The sequence below is a fragment of the Pseudophryne corroboree genome, chromosome 9 (assembly GCF_028390025.1).
Source record: "Pseudophryne corroboree isolate aPseCor3 chromosome 9, aPseCor3.hap2, whole genome shotgun sequence".
NCBI classification, from domain to species: Eukaryota; Metazoa; Chordata; class Amphibia; order Anura; family Myobatrachidae; genus Pseudophryne; species Pseudophryne corroboree.
This window is the reverse complement of record NC_086452.1, coordinates 21,591,816-21,610,954: the sequence shown is the minus strand read 5'-3', so window position 1 is coordinate 21,610,954 and position 19,139 is coordinate 21,591,816. Positions and strand designations below refer to the sequence as shown.

The 19,139-nt window shown below is 48.4% G+C and overlaps 1 protein-coding gene across 1 annotated transcript in view; it reads left to right on the top strand.

Annotated features, from left to right (window-relative positions):
• The first annotated feature begins 6,077 nt into the window (after positions 1 to 6,077).
• ST6GALNAC5 (ST6 N-acetylgalactosaminide alpha-2,6-sialyltransferase 5) overlaps positions 6,078 to 19,139 on the top strand; it is a 253,028-nt gene continuing 239,966 nt past the window's right edge. Inside the window, exons 1-2 of the mRNA XM_063939047.1 lie at positions 6,078 to 6,305; positions 6,972 to 7,166. Coding sequence (XP_063795117.1) covers positions 6,291 to 6,305; positions 6,972 to 7,166 — 210 coding nt within the window. The 5' untranslated portion in view covers positions 6,078 to 6,290. The remainder of the gene's footprint in view (positions 6,306 to 6,971; positions 7,167 to 19,139) is intronic.

The following is a 19,139-nucleotide window of genomic DNA, read 5'->3' as shown; positions in this document are numbered from 1 at the left end:
TATCTGTTTCATTTTATTTATATGTATTATGACTGTACATCGCTACATCGTATGTTGGTGCTTTATAAATGAAGGGTCGTAATAACGACAAACATAATAAAACCCAAATAAACACGGCTAGAGCCACCTGTGGGCACATCGGGGGGATAGAAGGTAGCCTCAGGTGAGACACGGCTACGGCCGGGGAATAATAAAGGCATTTTATATTTGCTATACTGAGTGCAACCTCAGGTTTAGAATGTCGTGCACACGGCGGGTGTATCCCGCTAACATTCTATGTGAGGATATTTCTCTCGCCGTCTGTGCCTGGCTTACAAAGCGCCTTTTTATATATTTTTTTCTAAAACAAATAACAATTTTAAACCATTTCAAATGGATTGGAATAAATGCTTTCTGCGAAAGCCAAAGATTTTAACAAACATTTTACGAGGCTTTTTAGTGCTGACGTTCAGCCTCCCAATGAGATGTTGGTGATATGATCGCGCCTGCAAACGATGTCTAGGATTTAAGCCATATTCTCCTGAATAAATGCAAATCTGAGAACCGTTTGGCAAACGCGGCGTAAATAGAGATCGGCAATATGTTGTAAGACTTCGGAATGGGGCGAGAGTCTCGGTAGGGTTGTCGGAAACTGTGGGTTGCAGTTCAGCAGTGCTTCTCGACTCCACTCTTCAAATATTGCCAACAGGTCATGTTTTCTGAATTTCTTTAATCGTACACAGCTTCCACAGACAGAAATCCTGAAAGCATGACCTGTTGGGGACACTTGAGGACTGGAGTTGAGAACCCCTGTGCAGCACACGATGGATGTGAGCATATAGACAACGGCGCTGGTTGTATGAGCTGTAGCGATGCATACAAAGACAGGAGCAGCGGAGCAATAACAGAGAACAGACCTGTAGCTTCCAGAGGTAACAGATTTGTGTTGCATTTATGATGGTATGATGATATTTTATTTATCTCAGGTGGATGTCACTTTAAGGACATTACAGATGGGTCCTCATGCACTGGGACTTCAGTCGTGTTAAACAGCCCCTCTCGGCACGCCACTGGAAGCGACAAAACTACATTACTTTGATGTGCAATATTTGTACATCTGCGCGCGAATGAGCCTGAATCGATGTATGTGCAGCGGTCGGGGCTTATTCTCACGCCCTAATTCCAAACATAATAGGAGTTGAAATTATGCTGAAACTTGTAGTTCCAACAACAAAAAAAGAAAATGCAGATGCACTCTATAGTACTAAGCACTGCTCATCAGAATAATTATAATAAACTCTGCAATCTAACAGTGCAAAATTGAGGTGCTTAGCCCAATGTTTGGCCAAAAATATATGGGCCCACCAACTGCGACCAGGTGACCTCATCGGGTGGGTCCCTAACACTAAGGTACAAGCCCAGGGCATGGGACCCCCCAAGTCAGCACAGGCCAACCTCCCCAAGGCATCACATTAGTGAGAGGTTAAAGTGTTAGTCAGATTTACATAAGAAGCCGAAGCTTCTATTGTGCTCATTTTTATCGTTTAAAATCAGGTTAAAGGAGTTCTGGCCAGCTTCTGCTTCGTTGCCCGCGTTCTCAGGACCCACATGGTTAGTGCTTTATTTCTCCCACTCCGTATATGTTCCCTGCTGGACATTGCATTGTGTATGGAAAGCTGGAGGGTGACCCCTGTATTTCTGCAGCAGTTCCTCCTGTGCCAGAGACCTGAAGAAATTACAGCTACCAAGGTGATATCACAGCAAACCGGAACCTTGACCACAAATCTTCCCTATAACCTATGAGTTTGGCTGTTGACTAGCTGCCGCTTTAGATTGCAATAAATGGCAGCAATCCTTTTCTGATCAAGATGCATACAAAACTATTCTGCCCCTTGCACACAGAAATCCCAGGGCTGATCCGGGATAATAAACATGATTTCATCCTGTGCTGATACCCCTCTCACACCAAGCCAAGGACCCGGAAAAAATCCAGGTCATGTGTCGGCGTGAATGGGTGGTCCTTGATCAGGGTCTGAGCTGGATAAGTGGCGATCTGAAAGGACGTTCCCAGGTTATGTTCAAAGGAGCTCACTGACCCAGCAACATAGAGTAAGTCACCTGGGCAGGATTAAAGACATCACAAATCACGACCTGTTGCTGGTAATTGACGGCTGGACCTGAGAACCCCTGACATAGGCAGTCCTTACACACATAATTCAGTAGCAAAAAACACTTCCATTATTATTTGTGCAAGCTGCCAACAGCCAAGGTGCTGCATCAGGCGCAGGAGGAGACATCACCCGAGTGTTCGGTGGAGTTCTGGCGTCAGTGACATATTAGGAGAGGGAAGACCCCGCGTCTGGGCTGAGAATGATGAGCAGACAGGAAAGGGACAATGTTCTTAGTAGGATAGGAGAAAGCTGGAGGGACAAGCGTTAATGTGCAGAGATATGTATCACGGCTCAACAAAGGCTGTAAATACAAAAGCATTCCGCTCCCCAAAAATAAAATATCTGATTTTCAGAGCGACAGTTACTGAACAAAGGGGATAATTCAGACCTGATCGCTCGCTATTTTTTGCAGCGCTGCGATCAGATAGTCGCCACCTATAGGGGAGTGTATTTTTCGCTTTGCAAGGATGCGAACGCATGTGCAGCCGAGCGGTACAAAAAACTTTTGTGCAGTTTCTGAGTTGCCCAGAACTTACTCAGCCGCTGCGATCACTTCAGCCTGTCCAGGGCCGGAATTGACGCCCTGCAAACGTCTGGATATGCCTGCATTTTCCCAAACACTCCCAGAATACAGTCAGTTGCCACCACAAACGCCCTCTTCCTGTCAATCTCCTTGCGATCGGCTGTGCGAATGGATTCTTCGTTAAATCCACCGCACAGCAATGATCCCCTTTGTACCCGTACGACGCGCCTGCGCATTGCGGTGCTTACGCATGCGCAGTTCTGACCTGATCGCAGCGCAGCGAAAAAACCTAGGGGTAAATTTACTAAGATGGGGGTTCTATTTAAGATGGAATGTTGCCCATAGCAACCAATCAGATTCTACTTCTCATTTATCTGGCACCTTCTAGAAGATAATACCTGGAATCTGATTAGTTGCTATAGGCAACATCCCATCTTAAGTAGAACTCCCATCTTAGTAAATTTACCCCCTAGCGTGCGATCAGGTCTGAATTAGCCCCAGAGTTCCCATGTTGGTAAATTGCAGAACTTTAAAGTTTTTAAAGATGTATTGGCCACTAGGGGGCTCTGATGCAGTTGCGTCTGTGGATGCAATCATGGGCATTGTCTGCAGTTGGATCAACCCCAGATCACAAGTCTATGGCAGTGGCTCTCAAGCTCAGTCCGCTAGGTCCCCTAAATCTGGGTACACACTGAGATGATGTGAACCAGGACGATATGGCGGCCGATGGGCCGACATATCGTTACCGCGGTACTCATCAGAACGATCTAATGAAGGACGGAACAATCACTGTTCCGTCCTCCATTAGCATACACCATGTCGCTAGCTTTATTGCCCAGTTGGCCGTGTAGCAGGGCTGACCGGGTGATGTTGCTAGCGACCACGTGCACCCGCATATCGGGCATACACACTGAACGATATGTTGTTCCGATTCGTCCAGAAATGACCGATATGGGGGGTAATTCTGAGTTGATCGCAGCAGGAATTTAGGCCCTCATTCCGAGTTGATCGGTCGCAAGGCGAATTTAGCAGAGTTACACACGCTAAGCCGCCGCCTACTGGGAGTGAATCTTAGCTTCTTAAAATTGCGACCGATGTATTCGCAATATTGCGATTACTAACTACTTAGCAGTTTCAGAGTAGCTCCAGACTTACTCTGCCTGTGCGATCATTTCAGTGCTTGTCGTTCCTGGTTGACGTCACAAACACACCCAGCGTTCGCCCAGGCACTCCCACCGTTTCCCCGGCCACTCCTGCGTTTTTTCCGGAAACGGTAGCGTTTTCAGCCACACGCCCCTGAAACGCCGTGTTTCCGCCCAGTAACACCCATTTCCTGTCAATCACATTACGATCGCCGGAGCGAAGAAAAAGCCGTGAGTAAAAATACTATCTTCATAGTAAAGTTACTTGGCGCAGTCGCAGTGCGAACATTGCGCATGCGTACTAAGCGGTTTTTCACTGCGATGCGATGAAAAATACCGAGCGAACAACTCGGAATGAGGGCCTTTGTTAGCAGTTGGGCAAAACCATGTGCACTGCAGGGGAGGCAGATGTAACATGTGCAGAGATAGATAGATTTGGGTGGGTTATTTGTTTCTGTGCAGGGTAAATACTGGCTGCTTTATTTTTACACTGCAATTTAGATTGCAGATTGAACACACCCCACCCAAATCTAACTCTCTCTGCACATGTTATATCTGCCCCCCCTGCAGTGCACATGGTTTTGCCCAACTGCTAACAAAATTCCTGCTGCGATCAACTCAGAATTACCCCCATTGTCTAAGGGTGTATTTGACTTTACAGTCCAAGTTTTAAGGATATCCAGGGTTGAGCACAGATGGTTATAAATAAAAATGCTTGTCACCTGTGCTAAACCATGGATATCCTTAAAACTTGGACTGTTAGGGTGCCTTAAAGACTGAGGGGGTGATTCAGATCTGATTGCTGGGCTGCTACATTTGTTGTGCTGTGTTCAGATAGTCGCCGCCCAAGGGGAGTGTATATTCGCCGTTCAAGTGTGCGATCGCATGTGTACGCCAAGCTGCTAAAAAAAACCTCAGTCAGCGGACAGCTGAAATCTGTTTGCACCTCACTCACAAGTGGATGGTTACATGTGTGTGCAGTGTGTGCGCAGCCCAGGACTTACTCCTACAGTGTGATGAGAACGGGCTGATTGGGGCTGGAGCCGACGTCACACACCCTCCCTGATAACGCTTGGGCGCGCCTGCGTTTTCCCTGACACGCCCAGGAAACGGCCAGTTACCACCCACGAACGGCCTCTTCCTGTCAATCAGCATGCGAATGGCTGTACGATTAGAATTTTAGCACCAGCCTGTCGCTGACCGGCGATGACTGTTGTTGTTTGCCGACACGCGTGCGCATTGCGGTGCATACTCATGCGCAGTCTCTCGATAATCGCCCGCTGTGCGAAAACACAGAGCAGCGATCAGGTCTGTGGTCATACAAGTTGTGATATAGCTCATATTGATATCTACCTGTCCTACCTCGCACAGTATTATCAAATATAACCATACTGCATGGCAACAGTAATAATAATAATAATAATAATATTAATACTACTACTACTACTAATAATAATAATACATTTAAAACTACTACTAATACCAATAATAAATAAAATAATAATAATAATAATAATAATAATAAATAGAATAATAATACTACTAGTAATGATCATAATACCAATAATAATACATAATGAAATAATAAATACTACTACTACTACTAATAATAAATAATAATAATAATAAAAATATAATAATAATAATAATAAAAAATAGAATTAATAATAATACTACTAGTAATAATAATAATAATAATAATAACAACAATAATAATAATAATAATTAATAATAATAATAATAATAAATATAATTATAATAATAATAATAAATATAATAAAATATAATAATAATAATAATAATAATAATAATATAATAATAATAAATAAAATTAATAATAATGCTACTAGTAGTAATAATAATAATAATAATAATAATAATAATAATAATACTGTTATACAGCCCTCAGATAAAACCCATCAGATATTGGTGCCCATGCCATGTAATAGTAATAATAGAGACTGGCCCTGGAATGAGCTGGGGGGCTTTGCACACAACATTACATGATATTATTAGTCGTATCTGCAGATGCATTTCCTAACCAGCCGGAAAGACTCCATCAATTACCAGTAAAGAATTAATGTATGAAATCTATAGCAGGAGTTAACCCTTGCAGTGCCACTGCTACCAGCAGGCAGGTCTGTATCACGGGCAGGCAGCAGCAGCTGGGGAGGAATACAAGTCTCAGCATGCCCTGGCAGCCTGCTGCCTGCAGACACATCCCCCGCTGCACGTCTCCTCCTTGCATTCTGCATGAAGGGGGAAGCAGGCGGCTCTAGGACCCGGCGGGCGCCCAGCAGTGTGTGTGGAGGAGACAGAGAACAGGGTCCAGTTTAAATCTGCCTGTAATCTCTGCAGCAGCAGCAGCTGAGGCTGGGGAGGCTGCCTGCACCCCCTGCCCAGCCTCTGCCAGCCTCCCCTACCATGGAAGCATCAGACACCTAGCTGGGGATCTGCCCTGGTGAGAGGCACAAGATGAGGACACTGAGAGTAAGTCCGGCCATTGCCATGCATTGTGTATTGCTGATTATGGGGGGGGGGGGGGGGGGGGGTTCTGCACCTTTTATTGCCCAAAACTTCCCCAAACACCTTTATCATGTTTCATGGGTGCAAGGGAAGGGGTGGGGGGAGGTGGGGTCCTGGTGCCTTCTTAGGTAAGGTGGGGCATAGGGCAGCGTAAGGCAATCTGCCTGGCCATCTGTTGTGGGACTACATGTGCCAGCATGCCCAAAAGCCCTGTCTTGGCATGCTGGTACTTGTGGTTCCACATCGGCTGTGTGTCCTCCTAGCCTGGCATGGAGAATCTATATAGGGGTGCAAGTTAAGTCTCACTTGAAAACTTAGGCGATGGGAGGCTGGCATGGCTCCTGATGCCCCATCCTCCCAGCGGGTAAGCTTCATCCTGCCACACTGGGCAGGTAGGGCAGATGCTCACCGGAGGGGGGGGGGGGGGGGCGGGGGGCATTAAGCAGGGCAGCTGGCACGCTGCAGGGTTCTCTATACTAGCATGGTTATTTAGGGGGAAGGGGGGGCTTTGCAATAAAGTGTGGTGGGTGAGAGCTGCGAGTACCAGGAGGGACCCCCCTCGCCCATGTGTAGTGTAGCCTGTGGCAGCAATGTGTTGTGCCACGCTGACTGTGCTCCCTCTCTATACAGCGCCATGGGCTGGCATTACTGCTCGCCCTCAGCACCATGTGTACCAGCCTGCTGATCATGTACAGCAATATGGGCAGCGAGAAGGAGGAGAGCCCCCAGCTGCCAGCCACCGCCAGCAGTGTGAGGAAGACCAGCACCAGGGAGCGGCCCCCTAGCCACGTCCTGGAGGGCTACATCAGTGTCAGCGACCACAAGGTAAGAGGCTGAATGACCCCCACCGGCACCCTGAGGAGGGGGGAGGGGGCTGTGTAACCACGCTGATCTGATCCAGGCTGAGAAACTTGTCCCTGAGCTCCAGGCTGCCTCTGATAACACTGGGTGTCGGTGGTCCCCTAGCCCCCCTTCTCCTGGGTGTGCGGGATGAGGAAGGGGGAAGGGGGGCTGCATTAGGAGACCGTGCTAACTGGGAGGCCAATACTGCATTAAATCCCAGCGTTCCAGAAGCCGCCTAATCTCCCAGACAGAGCAACAGGGAGCTTCCAGCCGTGTCCCCGGTGTCATTTTATGCTGCTCGCTATCCTATCATCCATCCCCCCCCAGTGAACCCTGGGACCACATGCCCCTGTTACGCAGTCGGTACAGGAGCCAGAGAGCGATGGGGTATATGCATCTATTTGTCATACTTATGTAACGGGAAATGTAATGCTTGGTTGTGCATCATTGTGTTACATGGAACGACACTTCTGTAATCCCTGTCTCACAGTATGGCGTGTCGCTATAAGGGGACGGCGACTGATTTATTGATAATCCTGCTCACCGTTCTGAAGCTGGGATACCATACCCTGGTCCCTGGTTTTGTATTTTCTTGCACATGTGCTGCAAAGAGCGTCCGACACAAAGCCGGCGTGCAACGCTTCCATTGTTAAACGCTTATTGTGACTTGCAGTCACACTGTGGAGTCCCATCTGTCACAGCATTAGAGTGCAAGCTTTTGTAGTTAGGAGTGTGGGAGCTGCACGTGGAGATAAGGATGGAGATGGTTTCTGGCTTTGTCCTAGGTAAATTTTGGGGAGTAATGAGCAGTCATCCTGCCTGAGCCCAGGTAGCCCCCCCTGTGTGTGCCCGGATCCTCTATAGTTATCTAAGAGCAAGAATAAGCGGGGCTACAACAATTGCATCAACCCGTCCTTTTACTGGGGGATCGGACCGGTGGTTCTATCAAACCTATAAGTCGCTTATACTACTATTGGCCAGAGTTCCAGGGGTGCTCAACCTGTGGCCTTCCAGCTGTTGTGGAACTACACATTCCAGCATGCTCTGTCACAGTTTTAGTATTCCTTAATAGCAAAACGGTGGCAGGGCATGCTGGCATGTGTAGTACCACAACAGCTGGATGGTCAAATGTTGAGCACCCCTCAGCCAGACTCTGAAGAGTGTTCATAGCGTGATGGGGTTAACTAGTGTAAGAGGATTCCAACCACAGCCAGGCTTTAATGTAGATTATTTTTGGTATTTCCCCGAGTTTCGCAGGCTGTGATTGGTGCGATAACAGAATATATAATGCCTGGTTAGAGGTAGGTGATCAGTGAACCTGTCTTGTAGAATCCCCTGAATCATTCACCTGTAATATGCATTTGACAAAGCACATATTTAATAACAGCACATTCAAATCGGCCAATGGGACACTTGCGTCTATGAATCAGATGCATACAAGCGACCTGATTGGCTGATGAGGCATGATATGCTTACGTAGGCCTTAGATCAAGTGAAGTGGGAAACTAGATGCAGCAGGCAGTTCATTCTGTAGTGTGGTGTCTAAAGGGGAGATGTCATAGTGGAGAAGTTACCCATGGCAACCAATCAGCTGCTCTGTATAATTTTATAGTATGCAAATTATAAATGTTACTTCAATGCTGATTGGTTGCCATGGGCAACTTCTCCTCTGGCTCACTTCTCCACTTTTATCACTACTTAGTACATCTCCCCATAACTCTTGGCTCCATTCCTATAAATATTAGTTTATATGATTGCTGCCTGGGATACCAATGATGTTATTAGGGAAATGACCCAGAATCACCATGTTCAGCCTGTGACTTACATCCGCGCCAGATAGCCCCGTAGCCCCGGAGAATGCAGCAAGGGAACTGGTGCTTGGCCCAAACTAAAAGACCCGCGACCTCGACTGAAGGTTGGACGTTAGTACATGTGCAATTTGATGTAACCATCTGTGCTGAGCCATGCACTCTTCGGGTGACGTGAGAAGTGGGTTTAGGAACCAATGCGCTGTTATGATGGCATCGTACCTCCCAACAGGACCCTCTCAAGGAGGGACAAAATGTTCTGCTCCTGGACTTACCTCTTAATGTAGGATTGCTGGCACCTGTGTTGAGCAGGTTAATGGATAAGAAAGGTGTTTCAGCACAGGTGATGGCAATCATACAGTAAGAGGGAAGTCCAGAACCAGAGCATTCTGTCCCTCCTGAAGAGGGTCATGTTGGGAGGTATGTGATGGTATCACTGTCCTGTGCTCCAGGAGGACCTCACTGCTTCCACTATGTCAGTGGTTCTCACATTCTGTCCTCAGGCCCCCAAACAGGTCATGTTTTCCAGGTCACCCAGCAGCTGCACAGGTGTACTCATTACTCACTGACACATTTTAAAAGAGCAACAAGTGGAGCTAATTATGTCACTTGTGATTCTGTGAGGAGACCTGGAAACATGACCTGCTTGGTGTCAGGAGGACTGACTTTGAGATCCTAAATCAGTGTTTCCCAACCTTGGTCCTCAGGGCATATGAACAGTCCTGGTTTTAAGGATAGCCATACTTTAGCACAGGTGAATTAAATAGTACCTCTGCTATTTTGTTTTCTCTAACGTCCTAGTGGATGCTGGGACTCCGTCAGGACCATGGGGAATAGCGGGCTCCGCAGGAGACAGGGCACATCTAAAAAAGCTTTTAGGTCACATGGTGCGTACTGGCTCCTCCCCCTATGACCCTCCTCCAAGCCTCAGTTAGGTTTTTGTGCCCGTCCGAGAGGGTGCAATCTAGGTGGCTCTCCTAAAGAGCTGTTTAGAAAAGTTTTTTTTTAGGTTTCAATCTCAGTGATTCCTGCTGGCAACAGGATCACTGCATCGAGGGACTTAGGGGAGAGATTTCCAACTCACCTGCGTGCAGGATGGATTGGAGTCTTAGGCTACTGGACACTTAGCTCCAGAGGGAGTCGGAACACAGGTCAGCCTGGGGTTCGTCCCGGAGCCGCGCCGCCGATCCCCCTTACAGACGCTGAAGAGACGGCAGAACGGAGGTCCGGAAAGCAGGCGGCAGAAGACTCCTCAGTCTTCTTGAAGGTAGCGCACAGCACGGCAGCTGTGCGCCATTGTTGTCACACGGCTCACTGACTCAGTCACGGAGGGTGCAGGGCGCTGCTGGGGGCGCCCTGGGCAGCAATATAATTACCTTTAGTGGCAAAATAAATACATCACATATAGCCATTAAGGCTATATGTATGTATTTTAACCCAGGCCAGTTTCTTAAAAACCGGGGGAAAGCCCGCCGAAAAAGGGGCGGAGCTTATTCTCCTCAGCACTCAGCGCCATTTTCCTGCTCAGCTCCGCTGGTGAGGAAGGCTCCCAGGTCTCTCCCCTGCACTGCACTACAGAAACAGGGTAACAAAGAGAAGGGGGGCATAAATTGGCGATATTTATATATTAAGAGCGCATATATAGTAAACAACACCTTCTAGGGTTGTTTATATACATTTATAGCGCTTTTGGTGTGTGCTGGCAAACTCTCCCTCTGTCTCCCCAAAGGGCTAGGGTGTCCTGTCTTCGATTAGAGCATTCCCTGTGTGGCTGCTGTGTGTCGGTACGTGTGTGTCGACATGTATGAGGACGATGTTGGTGTGGAGGCAGAGCAATTGCCGATGATGGTAATGTCACCCCCTAGGGAGTCGACACCGGAATGGATGGCTTTAGTTATGGAATTACGTGATAATGTCAGCACATTACAAAAGTCAGTTGACGAAATAAGACGCCCGGCAAACCAGTTAGTACCGGTTCAGGCGTCTCAGACACCGTCAGGCAGTGGTGCAAGTGGGCGGGTACGGGTGGGTACGGCGTACCCGTAAGAATTTAGCCGTGGGTACGCCGTACCCACACCGACGGGCCGCCGCTCCTCGCACCGCCGCTGATGTGAGGGAAGGAGAGCGCAGCCTGTGCCTCTCCTTCCCCTCAGTCTCCGGCGGGTGTCATAGTTTAATTCAGCGCCGATCCGTGAGCCAATCAGAGCTCGCGGTGCGAGCTCTGATTGGCTCACGGATCGGCGCTGAATTAAACTGTGAGACACCCGCCGGAGACTGAGGGGAAGGAGAGGCACAGGCTGCGCTCTCCTTCCCTCACACAGGACGGCAGCGGCCTGCGGCAGCGGTGAGCAGGGAAGGGGGGGGGGCATGTTATACCTGGCACTGGGGGATATCTGGCACTGGGGGGGCATTTCTATCTGGCACTGGGGGATATCTGGCACTGGGGGGGCATTTCTATCTGGCACTGGGGGATATCTGGCACTGGGGGGCATATATACCTGGCACTGGGGGATATCTGGCACAGGGGGGCATGTATACCTGGCACTGGGGGATATCTGGCACAGGGGGGCATGTATACCTGGCACTGGGGGATATCTGGCACTGGGGGGGCATGTATACCTGGCACTGGGGGATATCTGGCACTGGGGGCATATCTGGCACTGTAGGGACATTTCTGTATCTGGCACGGGGGGCAATGTATATCTGACACAGTGGGAGCATTTGTGTATCTGGCACTGTGGGGCAATGTGTATCTGGCACTGTGGGGCAATGTATATCTGGCACTGTGGGGCAACGTGTATCTGACACTGCGAGGCAATGTATATCTGGCACTCTGGGGGCATTTCTGTATCTGGCACTGTGGGGCAATGTGTATCTGGCACTGTTAGTCAATGTGTATCTGGCACTGTGGGGCAATGTATATCTGGCACTGTGGGGCAACGTGTATCTGGCACTATTGGGGTCATACGTGTATCTGCCCCTCCCCCATATGTGTATCACGCCCCCATTTTCATTGGCCACGCCCCATGTGGCATTTGGCCACACCCATTTTTTTGCGCGCGCGCCTTCGTCGCGCGCACACAGTACCCGGAAGACATTTTTTCTACTTGCACCACTGCCGTCAGGGGCTGTAAAACGTCCTTTACCTCAGTCAGTCGACACGGGTACCGACACAGATGAATCTAGTGTCGACGGTGAAGAAACAAACGTATTTTCCAATAGGGCCACACGTTATATGATCACGGCAATGAAGGAGGCTTTGCAGATCTCTGATACTGCTGGTACCTCAAAAAGGGGTATTATGTGGGGGGTGAAAAAACTACCTGTATTTTTTCCAGAATCAGAGGAATTGAATGACGTGTGTGATGAAGCGTGGGTTAACCCCGATAGAAAACTGCTAATTTCCAAGAAGTTATTGGCATTATACCCTTTCCCACCAGAGGTTAGGGCGCGCTGGGAAACACCCCCTAGGGTGGATAAGGCGCTCACACGTTTATCAAAGCAAGTGGCGTTGCCGTCTCCTGATACGACCGCCCTCAAGGATCCAGCAGATAGGAGGCTGGAAACTACACTGAAGAGTATATACACACATACTGGTGTTATACTGCGACCGGCAATAGCCTCAGCCTGGATGTGCAGTGCTGGGGTAGTGTGGTTGGATTCTCTGACTGAAAATATTGATACCCTGGATAGGGACAGTATTTTATTGACTCTAGAGCAATTAAAGGATGCTTTCCTTTATATGCGAGATGCTCAGAGGGATGTTTGTACTCTAGCATCAAGAGTAAGCGCGATGTCCATATCTGCCAGAAGAAGTTTATGGACGCGACAGTGGTCAGGTGATGCGGATTCCAAGAGGCATATGGAAGTATTGCCATATAAAGGAGAGGAATTGTTTGGGGTCGGTCTTTCGGACCTGGTGGCCACGGCAACTGCCGGCAAATCCACTTTTTTACCTCAGACCCCCTCCCAACAGAAAAAGACACCGTCTTTTCAGCCGCAGTCCTTTCGCTCCTATAAAAAGCGACCAAAAGGACAGTCTTATCTGCCGCGAGGCAGAGGAAAGGGTAAGAAAGGGCAGCAAGCAGCCCCTGCCCAGGAACAGAAGCCCGCCCCGGCTTCTACAAAGCCATCAGCATGACGCTGGGGCTTTACAAGCGGACTCAGGAACGGTGGGGGGTCGACTCAAGATTTTCAGCAATCAATGGGTTCACTCACAAGTGGACCCGTGGGTCCTGCAGATAGTATCTCAGGGTTACATGCTGGAGTTCGAAAGGTCTCCCCCTCGCCGGTTCCTAAAGTCTGCTTTACCAACGTCTCCCTCAGAAAGGACGTCGGTTTTGGAAGCCATTCACAAGCTGTATTCTCAGCAGGTGATAGTCAAGGTACCCCTCCTACAACAGGGAAAGGGGTATTATTCCACACTATTTGTGGTACCGAAACCGGACGGTTCGGTAAGGCCTATTCTAAATCTGCAATCCTTGAACCTGTACATAAAGAAATTCAAGTTCAAGATGGAGTCACTCAGAGCAGTGATAGCGAATCTGGAAGAAGGAGACTTCATGGTGTCCTTGGACATAAAAGATGCTTATCTACATGTCCCGATTTACCCCTCACACCAAGGGTATCTCAGGTTCGTGATACAAGACTGTCATTATCAGTTTCAAACGCTGCCGTTTGGGTTGTCCACGGCCCCTCGGGTCTTTACCAAGGTAATGACCGAAATGATGGTTCTTCTACGAAGAAAAGGCGTATTAATTATCCCTTACTTGGACGATCTCCTGATAAGGGCAAAGTCCAGAGAACAGCTGGAAGTCGGTGTAGCGCTAACACAAGTAGTGCTTCAGCAACACGGGTGGATTCTAAATCTTCCAAAATCTCAATTGACCCCGACAACACATCTGCTGTTCCTGGGCATGATTCTGGACACGGTTCAGAAAAAGGTATTTCTCCCGGAAGAGAAAGCAAGGGAGTTATCCGAACTTGTCAAGAACCTCCTAAAACCAGGAACTGTGTCAGTACATCAATGCACAAGAGTCCTGGGAAAGATGGTGGCTTCGTACGAAGCGATTCCATTCGGCAGATTCCATGCACGAACATTTCAGTGGGATCTGCTGGACAAATGGTCCGGATCGCATCTGCACATGCATCAGCGGATAACACTGTCACCGAGAACAAGGTTGTCTCTCCTGTGGTGGTTGCAGACTGCCCATCTGTTAGTGGGCCGCAGATTCGGCATACAGGACTGGGTCCTGGTGACTACGGATGCCAGCCTACGAGGTTGGGGAGCAGTCACAAAGGGAAGAAACTTCCAGGGCGTGTGGTCAAACCTGGAGACGTCTCTTCACATAAATATACTGGAGCTAAGAGCGATCTACAATGCTCTAAGCCTGGCAAAATCGCTGCTTCAGGGTCAGCCGGTGTTGATCCAGTCCGACAACATCACGGCAGTCGCCCACGTAAACCGACAAGGCGGCACGAGAAGCAGGAGTGCAATGGCAGAAGCTGCAAGGATTCTGCGCTGGGCGGAGAATCATGTCGTAGCACTGTCAGCAGTGTTCATCCCGGGAGTGGACAACTGGGAAGCAGATTTCCTCAGCAGACACGACCTTCACCCGGGAGAGTGGGGACTTCATCCAGAAGTTTTCCACATGATTGTGAACCGTTGGGAAAAACCAAAGGTGGACATGATGGCGTCTCGCCTCAACAAAAAATTGGACAGGTATTGCGCCAGGTCAAGAGACCCTCAGGCAATAGCTGTGGACGCTCTGGTAACACCGTGGGTGTACCAGTCAGTGTATGTGTTCCCTCCTCTGCCTCTCATACCAAAGGTACTGAGAATTATACGGAAAAGAGGAGTAAGAACAATACTGGTAGCTCCGGACTGGCCAAGAAGAACTTGGTATCCGGAACTTCAAGAGATGCTCACGGAGGATCCGTGGCCTCTACCTCTAAGAAGGGATCTGCTTCAGCAGGGACCTTGTATGTTCCAAGACTTACCGCGGCTGCGTTTGACGGCATGGCGGTTGAACGCCGGATTCTAAAAGAGAAGGGCATTCCTGAGGAAGTTATTCCTACTTTAATTAAAGCCAGGAAAGAAGTGACCGCACAACATTATCACCGCATTTGGAGAAAATATGTTGCGTGGTGTGAGGCCAAGAAGGCTCCAACGGAAGAATTTCAATTGGGTCGATTCTTACATTTCCTGCAAGCAGGATTGTCTATGGGCCTAAAATTGGGGTCTATTAAAGTTCAAATTTCGGCCTTATCAATTTTCTTCCAGAAGGAATTGGCGTCAGTGCCTGAAGTACAAACTTTTGTCAAAGGTGTACTACATATACAACCCCCAATAGTGCCTCCAGTGGCACCGTGGGATTTGAACGTGGTTCTAAATTTTCTCAAATCTCATTGGTTTGAGCCGTTAAAATCGGTAGAATTAAAATACCTTACATGGAAGGTAACCATGCTGTTGGCCCTGGCTTCTGCCAGGAGAGTTTCAGAGTTGGCAGCTTTGTCATACAAGAGCCCATATCTGATATTCCATTCGGACAGGGCAGAATTGAGGACACGTCCTCAATTTCTCCCTAAGGTGGTTTCGGCATTTCACTTGAACCAGCCTATTGTGGTGCCTGCGGCTACTAGCGACTTGGAGGACTCCAAGTTACTGGACGTTGTCAGAGCATTAAAAATATATATTTCAAGGACAGCTGGAGTCAGAAAATCTGACTCGTTGTTTACGTTGTATGCACCCAACAACTTGCACAATCTGTAAAGGCCCATTCCACAAGGAAAGTGGGCTCATCCTGGGCGGCTGCCCGAGGAGTCTTGGCATTACAACTTTGCCGAGCAGCTACGTGGTCAGGGGAGAACACGTTTGTAAAATTTTACAAATTTGATACTCTGGCTAAAGAGGACCTGGAGTTCTCTCATTCGGTGCTGCAGAGTCATCCGCACTCTCCCGCCCGTTTGGGAGCTTTGGTATAATCCCCATGGTCCTGACGGAGTCCCAGCATCCACTAGGACGTTAGAGAAAATAAGAATTTACTTACCGATAATTCTATTTCTCATAGTCCGTAGTGGATGCTGGGCGCCCATCCCAAGTGCGGATTGTCTGCAATGCTTGTACATAGTTATTGTTACAAAAATCGGGTTATTACTGTTGTTGTGAGCCATCTGTTCAGAGGCTACTTCGTTTGTGTTATCATACTGTTAACTGGGTTCAGATCACAAGTTGTACGGTGTGATTGGTGTGGCTGGTATGAGTCTTACCCGGGATTCAAGATCCTTCCTTATTGTGTACGCTCGTCCGGGCACAGTACCTAACTGAGGCTTGGAGGAGGGTCATAGGGGGAGGAGCCAGTACGCACCATGTGACCTAAAAGCTTTTTTAGATGTGCCCTGTCTCCTGCGGAGCCCGCTATTCCCCATGGTCCTGACGGAGTCCCAGCATCCACTACGGACTATGAGAAATAGAATTATCGGTAAGTAAATTCTTATTTTAACAATCTTTGCTCAAACATGAATATCCTTAAAACCCGGACTGTTAGTGTGCCTTGAGGACAGAGGTTTTGAAGCGCTGACCTATACCCTATTTAATTCCCAGCCTGTAACTATCCCTTTGTCTCAAAAGGTTGGACCCTTCCTCCTCTAACATGCGCACCTCTTTAATTACTCTGTGCTGTTGGGAACATTTGCATGAGCTGATTGGCTATAGGTTGTTCTTCCCCCGCATATTCAAAATTGCAGGCATCCTGGAGCAACAGGCGTCTAAAAAAACATATTTTGGGCCCAGGTAGTTTCCCATCTTCCTTATTAATTCCAGTAGTGCTGTTATTTTTACTTTCTTGCAACAATGTTGCTGTACAGGGTAATAAATTAAAGGTGTGTACACACGGTAAGATCCTTGCTACGGCCGATTTCGACTATGCGGTTTCCCTTGAACTCGCCCAGAGCCCACATAGCACAGATTTTGACTATGTACGGTTTTGACTAAGTGCCAATTTTGGCTACACTTTGTACTAGATAATACACTAGATAGTCAGGATTGACTTGCCTGCACAGTCTATCCAGCCTTGCGATACCGACCCCACGGGAGCGCGCATCGGGATCGAATCTGTATTGCAAGCTGCCTAATACCTTGAGATGTGCACTATATAGTCAAAATCTTACAGATGTATCTCACTGTGTGTACACACCTAAGAACCAATCAATTACAGCTTAAAACGTTCCTGCCTCCTGTTCTCATGACTAGAACCTAGAATTCTGCACTTTTGCAGCCGCTTTGGGTTATTGATCCAGTTCCCCAGAGCTGTGGCTCTCGCTCTCTAATAGACACGGCAGTGGAGGAAGTCTCACATCTATAATGCTTTGTCTGCCCTGGCTGAGGTTACTAATTGGTGGGTTGTTGTTCCCCCCCCCCCCTCATGGTAGCTAAATGTCTCGGCTTCTAAACTCATATAACCTTGTAGGTGCTTTTATATTATATAATTACATATTAATATCTAACCGTGACCTAAACCCTTGTAGTGTCAAACAGTGCCGTAACTAGGCATTTTAGCGCTGTGTGCAAGAAACGGCTTTGGCACCAAACCCCCCCCCTCCCCCATGCAAGATTGTCGTAGGCGCGTGAAAAATATATATGGGTGTGGCTTCATGGGGAAGGGGTGTGGCCACAAAATAATACCAATTCATACTACGGTGCACAGTAGTCTCCATTATTCAAATTATGCCGCACAGTAGCGTCACTACACCAGGTAGAGCCTCTTTTATACATTACAGCAGCCAGTCCCCCTTTTTACACATTGCGGCAGACAGCGTCCCCCTTTTTTCACATTACGGCAACAGAGTCCCCCTTTTTTTACAAATTACAGTAACAGAATCCCCCTTTTTCAAACAGTAGGCAGGCATTCCCCCCCCCCCCACCCCTTTTTTTCACACATGAGAGAGTGTGAGTAAGAGGAGGTGTGTGTGTGTGTGTGTGTGTGTGTGTGTGTGTGTGTGTCAGTGTCTCCGTCACCTGGGGTAGCCACGATCCGGCATACAGAGGACGCAGAGACACTGCAGGGAGCAGGTGGCTGCGGAAAGTATCCACAGTCCTTTACAGAGGCGGCAGGAGACAGGCGGCAAAGCGGATATCAGGTACGGAGTGGGGAGATGAGTGCTGCCACATGGTGTCTGCGCCACAGCTCCCACTCCCTTGCAGAGGCCAGTCCCCCTTTTTACAGACAGACAGACACTTACCATCTCTCCCCGCTGGCTCAGGCACCTCGGTGCAGGCTTCACGCAGCAGATCCCAGGCAGGGGAGAAGGAGGGAGGGGGACTGGAGCCGCAGCAGCGCTATGTAATTGGTAGAGGCGCCGCTGCAGCTGTCCCTCTGCTTCTGCATTGGCTGCCCGCCGCCGCTGTGAATGCTGGAATGAGAGCTGCTCCTCTCTTCTCCTCCAGCGCGGCGCACACAGCAGACTCATTACAAGCTGCTGGCCGTTGCGTCCTCAGGGCGACTGCGCTGTGTGCCAGGCACACCGGGCACATACGTAGTTATGGCTCTGGTGTCAAACCTGCCTTTTACAGCATGTACTAAAGTGTCATTTGTATTTAATGCAAGAATTCAGCCCTGAATTAGAATATATTTAGTTTCAGGGATAATGTAGTTAGTGGGGAAGCTAGAACGTGGGATGGGAATTAATTGTTTGTCTGGGGAAGAGCTGAATAAATAGACTTTGGGATCTATGTACTAAGCTGTGGAGAGAGATAAAGTACCAGCCAATCAGCTCCTAGCTGCCATGTTACAGGCTGGGTTTGAAAACTGACAGGAGCTGGTTGGTTGGTACTTTATCTCTCTCCAAGTATTGAGGGGCCTACACACTGGGCGATATCTTGAAAGATATGAACGATATCGTTCATATCTTTCAGTGTGGATGCATCAATGATGAATGATGCACGTGCCCGCAATGGTTCATCGTTCATCGTTGATACATGCCAGTCAATTTGGACAATATAGATGTATGTTCTCTCGTATCGTCCAAATTGACCATCAATATCATCCAGTGTGTAGTAAAAATTGTCCTTCGATAATATCGATGGTTGAAAGCATCGGCCAGTGTGTAGGCCCCTTCAGTACATAGGGGTCTTAATACCTATCTGCAT